General features: G+C 45.9%; 1 protein-coding gene across 1 annotated transcript; it reads left to right on the forward strand.

Moving 5' to 3' along the window:
* The first annotated feature begins 1,215 nt into the window (after positions 1-1,215).
* LOC149190211 (uncharacterized) lies at positions 1,216-3,591 on the forward strand. Its single transcript, XM_089410453.1, has 2 exons — positions 1,216-2,544; positions 2,899-3,591. Exons 1-2 carry the CDS (start codon positions 1,216-1,218, stop codon positions 3,589-3,591), a joined length of 2,022 nt encoding a protein of 673 aa, XP_089266579.1.
* Positions 3,592-8,951: the final 5,360 nt, after the last annotated feature.

Raw genomic sequence — 8,951 nt, forward strand, 5'->3', positions numbered from 1 at the left:
ATACTAACTTATCTAGGATATGGTATGTCGATGAGCAAGGAGGTTCCATCAAATTGAGACTGATGTACAGGTCACAGACATTTTGTCAAAGCCCCAGGGAAAGGTCAAATATGTGACTTTCCCAAACGACTTGGAGTCATTGAGAGACATTCTTATAAGGGTCCTGCATGTTGCATGCATTGAGTTTTGGGAGCTTTGGGGGCTTGGGGTACTTACTAGAGCAACACATGACCATAGGGCAACTCACCCTCCACTAATGGTGTGCTATGTACAGGGTGAACGGATCAACCTTCCCTTGTGATACCCCGAGGCGACTTTGGGACGTGATTATTAGTTCTCCTGTCAAGGAATCCTACCCATGCAGTTTAGGACTCATGGGAAGTACCTCTCATATGATCAATGAGTAGGTAAATGGGGGGACCATAGTAGTACTATCGATGGACGTATCGTTGTATCTACCACACTCCCTATGCTAGGATGACCTCCATTGATCTGGGATCAGTATGAGTGGTTTGAGACACTCTCTTGTGATATTGATCTGGATCAATAAAACTAACTTCAGATCAGTAGAGAATGGTATGAGACATTCTTGATCAATTCTTCTCCTTCATGGTTCAGCAGATCTTAGCAGAGCAAAGCAAAGCAGAGCAGAGTAGAGCAGAGCAGAGCAAAGTAGAGAATTGCAGGGCACTGATGGCAGAGATAGTATAGTCAGACATATGGATCAACGGATGGAGTTCTCCCTAGTTGAGAGGGAATGTTAAAATTGGCAACTAGGGCCAAAGTCCATGTGGGTCATCTTATTAATGGTAGCTGATATTTTTCTTGGATCCCTCTCATCGAGAGGTGTAGGATTGATCTAAAGATCATCCGATTCTGATAAGTATACATGGAGATATGAATTTATTTGTGTTATGGGATAATTCTTCGAGGTTGGCCAACAACCAAATAAAACCCATATGTGCTCAACGTTTTAGTATAAATAGAGGTGCCTTGAAAGTCATTTCTACACACTCACTTGGGTCTCTTCCTCTCTACCTGTCTTCTGCGATTTATGTTTAATTTCTATCTGCAGTTTACTTTAATGCTGATGTGATTTCGACTAGGGTTCTGAGGAATTTTTCTACGGCGCCGACGGCACAGCAAGGAATACGTTCACGGACTAAAAGGAAATCTCTGCAGTGTGACAGAGCTGCAGGGCATTAGCGCAGCGCAATGGAACAGCCTCAGGGGAGGGCGTCAGAGCCCTCCCCTTCGCAACACTATCCTGAGCAAACAGTTATCTTTGGATCTGTTGATAAGGAAATCTTAAACAAGGGAAAAAAGCATCAAGACGATAACAAGGAGACCGGAAATCGGAAGGACAAAGACAGCAATACTCAAGAAGGAAAAGAAACTCCAGAAGAGGGACCGAAGATATCCTCAGCAACATGCCGACCAGTGGCCAAAGAACGGCCGCGAATAGAGCTGCCGGGAGACAAGATTGACAGAAGAATAGAGTACATGAGGGATCATGCCCTCATTGGGAAGTTTATAGGGTTTTGGCCGACTGAGAAAGCCTTATATGGCTGGATTGCGGCGAAATGGAAGCCCAAAGGAGATGTAACTTTGCAGCTAGGGCCGAAAGGATTCTTCACTGCAATATTTTTCTGTTTAGAGGACAAATACAGAATCCTGGGAGCAGGGCCTTACTTTTTCAACTCAGCAGGACTGTATCTGAGGGAATGGATTCCAAGATTTAACCCAGATAAAGAAGATCTCACATGGGCGCCGGTTTGGATCAGAATGTACTCTCTTCCAGATAAATATTGGGACGAGGACATTCTCAAGGGTATAGGAAATGGAGTAGGAGAGTACATCAGAGCGGCAGAAGAAACCAAATCACGTAGGTACACCTCCTACGCACGAATATGTGTCTTCGTACGCCTGAATGAAGCTTTACCAGAGTCGGTAACCCTCACCCATCGAGATGAAGAATGGATCCAGCCTCTCGACTATGAACATGTACCCTTTCGTTGCAGAAAGTGCCATGCTCTGGGGCATCTTTTCAGGGATTGCCCTCAAAATGCCAAAGCCAATACCCCAGACCCTTCTGAAACCCTAACCCAGGAAGGCTTCACCAAAGTGCCAAGCCGGAAACGCTCGCATAAAAAGCCCCAGAATGGGAACAAACCCCAGCCTAATAAAGCCCAAGGCCCCGTTACTAAGAACAGCTTCGATATTCTTGCTCAAACCTCCGATGAGCTTCCCTTAAGCTCTGAGACTAACCATGCCCACCCTTCTTCCTCATCCCATCCCCCTCCCTCAAATCCCCCTCCCAAATCTCCTCCCCCCATCACCATCCCAACTATCCTCAGCAGAAGCCAGAAAGAATCAGCAGAGATTCTCAAGGAAATGGAAGTCGACGGAAAAGAAGACATCCCCCAGGAATCAGAGATCAATATAGAAGAAATCAGTCAAGTGCAACAAATGGAAGAAGAGCCAGAAAGCATAGATCTAAATGGCCTAGATATTCTGGAACTGGAACTAGCTTGCAAAAAGAAGGTATACGAAACAATCTCAGAATATCAACTCAATAAGCTCGAAGTGGTCATCTCAAGAGCCTATCATCAGCACAAAATAGGTATACAAACAGGAAGTCATTGGGATGGCAGCTTACGCCCAAAGGACTCTAAAAAAAGAGGAAAAAAATTAGATCTCCAGTGGACGATCGAGATTGGGAAAATCCTGGTAGATTCAGGCAGGTATGCTAAGTTGATGAAGTACTACAAACCCTCCATCAATAGTTGACTCATGAAGCTAGTATCATGGAACTTAAGGGGGCTTAACAGCCCTGGAAAACTCAGAATGTTAAAAAACATGATTAAAATGGAAAAGCCGCAGATGTGCTTTCTCCAGGAAACCAAGTGTAATAGTTCTACACTAGGCAGCATACTCTCAAAAGCATGGCCAGGATGTCGCTCGGTCGTAGTCGATGCCTCGGGAGCCTCGGGAGGGATTGCCATAGTTTGGAATACCCAAGCGGTAACCTTCACAAATTTTCATGCCTCTCATTATCTCATACAGGCGACCTTTCACATACTGGGCACCAACATTCATGGCAACTTATCAAATGTATATTTCCCGCAAGACACAGGAAACAAAATTGCGCTCCTAGACACTATAGAAGCTCTCAGCAATAACAGAAGGCATCCACTATGGATTGTTGCAGGAGACTTCAACATGATCACTAAAATCGAGGAGAAGATAGGAGGGAGAATCAGAATGGAACCAGAAGTTGCTCGCTTCAAGGACTTCATCCAAACTGCGTCTCTCATAGATATGTCGTTCTGTAATGGTACCTTCACTTGGAGCAATCGCAGAGCTGGAAAACATCAAATTGCCTCCAAATTGGATCGCTTCCTCATCTCAGACAATGCGGTTCATTTAGGAGGAGACATCTCAGCTGCAATACTCACACACACAGGGTCGGATCACTGGCCGATAGCTCTGCAATGGCAAAGACCAGGTGACTTGACAAAAAGACCCTTCCGCTTTGAGGGGTTTTGGCTCTCGCACCCTGCATTCAAGGATTTCATCAAGACCACCTAGGAATCGTACGTCCCTCCAGAGGGGGAAAAAATGTATCAGTTCCAACAGAAGCTAAGATTTCTAAAAAATCAACTAAAAAGATGGAAAAGGGAGACCTTTGGAAACATTTTTAAGGCGCAACAAGAGTTAAATCAGGAACTGATGGATCTCCATCAAAAGATAATCACGGAGGGGCATTCGGAGGCTACCCTGGAACAGGAACGGCTCATCCACAGCCAGCTCGAGGAAAGGAGAAAGCAAGAGGAAATATATTGGAGGCAAAAGTCAAGGGTCAGATGGCTGAAGGAGGGGGAGCGCAACACCAAATTCTTCCATAGAACCACGGTGCAGAGAAGGATGCACAATAATATACCCTTCATCCAGAATCAAGAAGGGGCAAAAGTAGAGAAGCATGAGGAAATCGAAGAGGTACTCCTCAATCACTTCCAACATGTCCACCAGGAACAAATAGAAGATCGGCTTCAGGCTATTGGGAAAATTATCAGCAACGTGCCAAAGCTCATCACGAAGGAACACAATGAGCTTCTTATGCACCTTATTCTCCCCTAGGAAGTGGATGAGGCAATGTCCCAGCTTAAAGAAGGAAAGGCCCCAGGCCCAGATGGATTCACTACCACGTTCTTTCACGCTTTTTGGGATATGATTAAGTTGGAGGTCTGGCAAATTCTAGAAGAATCAAGGGCCATGCGCTGGCGTCTTCCCTCCCTCAACTCCACCTTCATCACTCTCATCCCCAAAGAGGAGGATTCTATCACACCTGATAAATTCAGGCCTATAGCATTATGCAACGTCATTTACAAAGTCATATCTAAAGTTATTGCAAACAGGCTAAAACCCCTCTTACCTCTGCTTATATCACCGGAACAGGCGGGGTACGTGGAAGGACGACAGATAATGGATGGCATTCTCCTCACGCACGAGATAATACACTCCCTCAAGCACTCAAAGCAAGCAGGTATGATACTCAAACTGGATCTCTCTAAAGCTTTCGATAAACTCAGCTAGACTTATATACAACAAATGTTAAAAGCTTTTGAATTCTGCCCCATGTGGATCTGATGGATCATGAGCCTAATCTCATCCACTCACTTCTCCATCATTGTGAACGGTATCCCCTCCCGCCCCTTCAAACCCTCTCGAGGTATCAGACAAGGGGATCCCCTATCCCCCTTCCTCTTTGTTCTAATGGCTGAGGATCTTGGTCGTCACATCAAACACGCCCTCCATTCCCAACAGCTCAAAGGCATCTCTGTTCACAACACCCCTGCTACCTCTCGTCAGCAGTTCGTTGATGACACCATGCTATTTGGCTATCCCTCTGTCGAGGAGGCCTCTCGCTTAAAAACCCTTCTCAATGATTTCTCTGAAGCCTCTGGCACCCATGTCAACTGCTCCAAATCGCAGATTTTCTTCTTTCACACACCTCCTTCTGTCAAAGCTGCTGTCACCCGCATTCTGGGCTTCCCTTCTGCAACCCTCCCCTCTAAATATCTCGGAGCTCCCCTCACTGCCTCAGCCATAAAGCATCCCACATGGCGCTCTCTCCTAGAGAAGTTTGATTACCGCCTCAACCTCTGGACATACAGGTCTCTAAACTTAGCCAGTCGGGTGGTGCTCATAAAGTTTGTCCTTCAGGCCATGCCTCTTTATCTTTTCTCTATCCTTGCAATGCCTAAATGGGTCCTAAAAAGAATAAGGAACCTACAGCGTGACTTTCTATGGGGCAGCTCAGCAACAAATCGCAAGTGGGCACTGGTTAAATGGACTACTGTTTGCATGCCCAAAGACAAGGGTGGCATTGGGCTGAGGGACCCAGAGTACAACAATTCCATTATGAATGCCAAGATCTGGTGGCAATGGATCACTAATCCAGAGAAGCCTTGGGTAAAAATCTGGACGGCCAAATATGCCAACAACAGACCTCAAGAAGAACTCATCAGATTTATTCCCACCGAAAAGGGGTCACTAATCTGGAACGCGGCCAAACAGCACTATCAGTTGATTCAACAACATAGCTTCTGGGAAATCAGGAATGGTTGCACAGCAAGATTTTGGACAGATGCCCAAGCTCACTAGTGTTCTTCATCCATATCTGATTCCAGACAGGCAGGAGCAGCAACAGGAAAAAGTCCAAAAATTTTGGACGCAGGAGATAGAGCATGGATTCAGAAAATGGAAACTGAGTAACCAAATACTCAACAATACAGATATACGGAAGGCAGAAGAGTTGGAGAAAGAGTTAAGGAAAAGAAGCATAAGGCATGATGAAGGCAATGACATCCTCAAATGGGGATACCAACCCAAAGGGACCTACACCACCTCCGAAGCTTACAAGTTGGTAGGCAACTTCCCCACTCCTCCCGACCCATTATGGAGCAAAATATGGGGCCTCGGATCTTGGCCCAAAATCTCCTACTTTCTCTGGCTGGTAGGACATAAAAGAATACTTACATGGGATAAACTAAGAAGAAGAAACTTTCATGGTCCCTCTATCTGTCACAACTGTTGTCAAAGCGAAGAAACTCTTCAACACCTCTTGGATACTTGCCCTCTAGCCAATCAGCTGTGGGAAAAGGTTAGCTTCAGATGCCAAAAAAGATGTAGAGGGGAAAACGACATCATCAATTCCATAAGACAATGGCCAAAGAACCCCTATAAAAGCGAGATCCTCAACTATCTATGGAACATCATTCCGGGAACTGTCCTATGGATAGTGTGGAAAGAAAGAAACAAACGTATATTCAAAAACAATAGCTCTCCTATTGAAGAAGTTTGGAACAGGCTACAGGGGAATCTCAAAGAAACGATGGTGCTTCGATATTGGACAAAGGAGGACTTCCCCACTACAAATAATGATAAAAACATTCTTGACAACTGGCAATTGCATCTGCCTCAAGAAGTTCACAAGAATGGCCCTTCCAACGACAGCATCAAGAACAACAGTCGCTGGAACGCCCCCCCTAAATACTCATACAAACTCAACTTTGATGGGGCGTCCAAAGGCAATCCTGGAGAAGCAGGATTTGGAGGAATATTGAGGAATCATGAAGGCACCACTCTGAAGATCTACTTTGGAAATATCGGGTGGGATACCAACAACTCCGCAGAGCTAGAGGGACTCTGGCAAGGTCTCCTGCTAGCCTGGAACCTCAACCTCCAACCCTTGATTGTAGAAGGCGACTCCCAGATCCTCATAAACATGGCTACACGCATACAGAACGGCTCTCAAGCCAGAAAAGTTACATCCAGTTGGAGGCTTGAAGCGGGGCTAAATGCTATTGCACAAAATCTGCACAATAATAGAGCCATCTCCTTCAATCACATAAAAAGAGAGGGCAACAAGATAGCTGACCTCTTGGCCAACATTGGGGTAGAAAATGAACAGACCCTCCTATCAGGAAACACAGACATTATTCCAAACAATCTCCAGGTCCACGAATGCGAAAGCCTCATCCAAAAAGATGCAGTTTTCCCGAATGCGGGTGGTAGTACGTCTGGCAGTGAGGTGCCACATGCCAAACATGGGCCGCCTCGAGATCAGCCGAGAAATTCAATGCCCAGCGCCGTCGAGGAATTAAGAGCTGAGACGCAAGCACAGGACATTCAATGCAGCATAAGGTGAAGTTGGGAGGTTGCAGAGCGCAGTTATGGAGGACGGATCTCGAGAGAATGTTGAGAGGATTAAGAGGGGTAGAGGAATGTTGCAGGTCTATGCTCAGAGTGAAGGTCTCGCAGTTCAGGTTTTTTGGTGGCAATCTCTTGTTAAAGCCAGCAATCAAGAAGCTAAGGGAAGTCCCGAGCTCGAATACTCTGTTGGTTGCTGCTTCAGTGATACTGAGCTTCGTCCCAGATCTGTGGGGAGAGGACTTAATTCTGTGGGAAGGTGACTCAAGACAGGAAAGCTTTCAATTGCCGCTCTGCTTCACGCCACCGACATCACTGCAACGATGGTTAGACCTAGGAAAAGGCTACTCAGTCGACGGGGCTCCACTCGAGGAGGTTCCTCGCGCCTTCCCGCTGCGGAATCCCACCACCACTGCTATTGTTGCTACTGCTATAGAAGGGCAGGGGCTACTCCCATCCAGGCCAGTCAATTCATGGACACGGGCAATCCCAATGCTGGACCGCACCCTCTTCTGGTGTTTGGCTCTGCCATCTTCACCCTCGGCAGCTCAAGGGACAATTCTCGCATCAATGCACACATATCAGTCCTATTCATTGAGGACTCCCCGGAGGATGAAGGCGGCTCAGGTAGCAAGGGAGCACTCCCAGATGAACAACCGGAAATTGTCGAGGAAGCCAGCGGGGGTACCTGAGCGGACTCCCATCTGACCTCAAGAGCAGGAGGCGTCGACCTCCAAGGAGGACGCCATGGACGAGTGGGAAGGCCTCCCAGAACATCATGGGTGGTGTGGAATTATCGAGGAGAAGCCAGAGGAATAGGCTCTAGCGGCACACTCCGTCGTCCTCCACTTTTGTTCAGGTCGGGTATAAGTCATACGTCTCTGTCTGCGTCTGGTATAGGATTTTTGTCTCTGTCTGTGTCTTTACAGTTCATATATATGTCTATGTTTGCTATGGTTCTGCTAGTAGGACTAGTAGGGAAGCTGTCATAGGTCTTCTGTCTCCCCTGCGAGGGAAGAATTTTTGTGCTGAAGCCCCTGCGCAGGATGTTTCTGAATGGTCTGAAATCAATGTTTTGTTATGGCGCGAGGTGGAAGAGGTTCTGTATGGAAATGTTTCCCATGCGAGGGCTAATTCTGAGTTGCATGCTGCTAACCCAAAGAGCCACAGTCGGCCTTGGGCAACCTGACTCTTTGAATGTAATGTTTTCTTGTACATAATATAATAGAACAGCGTAGATTTACCGAGAAAAAAAAAATGTTGATGTGATTTCTAATCTGGAAAAGATATTGACCTAACTGTGAGAATTGAATTAAATTTCTCTAAGCATAGAACATACCTAAACTTAACAAACCCTATCTGCATCACAATTTCTCCATGCTCCATCCTCAGGTGAGTCCCAATACATCTTTAAGTTATACTTCTTTTGTTTTTCTTTACGTTTTTATAGTGAGAATGAGTTTGCCCCTGTTGTTTCAAGTTTAGCAGTTCGACAATGGTCCTGCTAAATGAGGTATCCTAGGTCATGAGGTTATTGGTTCCCACTTTGGATCATAGTTAAAACTCTCACAACTCACAATTTCACTATAATTTTCATAGCTTTCTAGGGTTAAATAAGTTTGTTTCCTAACTGGCCTTCCCGATTTCCCTTCCATAGTGCAGTTTTCTATCTTAGCATCGTGGAACCACCGAACCAGGTAAGAACTAAAGGGTATCTATTTCCATGCACCTTTTTA

The sequence above is a fragment of the Pinus tabuliformis genome, chromosome 3_1 (genome assembly GCF_031772625.1).
Source record: "Pinus tabuliformis cultivar Carrire ecotype Pingquan chromosome 3_1, CPIR1, whole genome shotgun sequence".
Classification (NCBI taxonomy): Eukaryota; Viridiplantae; Streptophyta; class Pinopsida; order Pinales; family Pinaceae; genus Pinus; species Pinus tabuliformis.

Excerpts from the sequence above, each read along its gene's own strand:
- LOC149190211 (XM_089410453.1), top strand. The coding sequence starts at position 1,216 with ATGGAACAGCCTCAGGGGAGGGCGTCAGAGCCCTCCCCTTCGCAACAC. Across the intron at positions 2,545-2,898 it reads AACTAGCTTGCAAAAAGAAG|GAAACCAAGTGTAATAGTTC; the intron begins GTATACGAAACA and ends TGCTTTCTCCAG.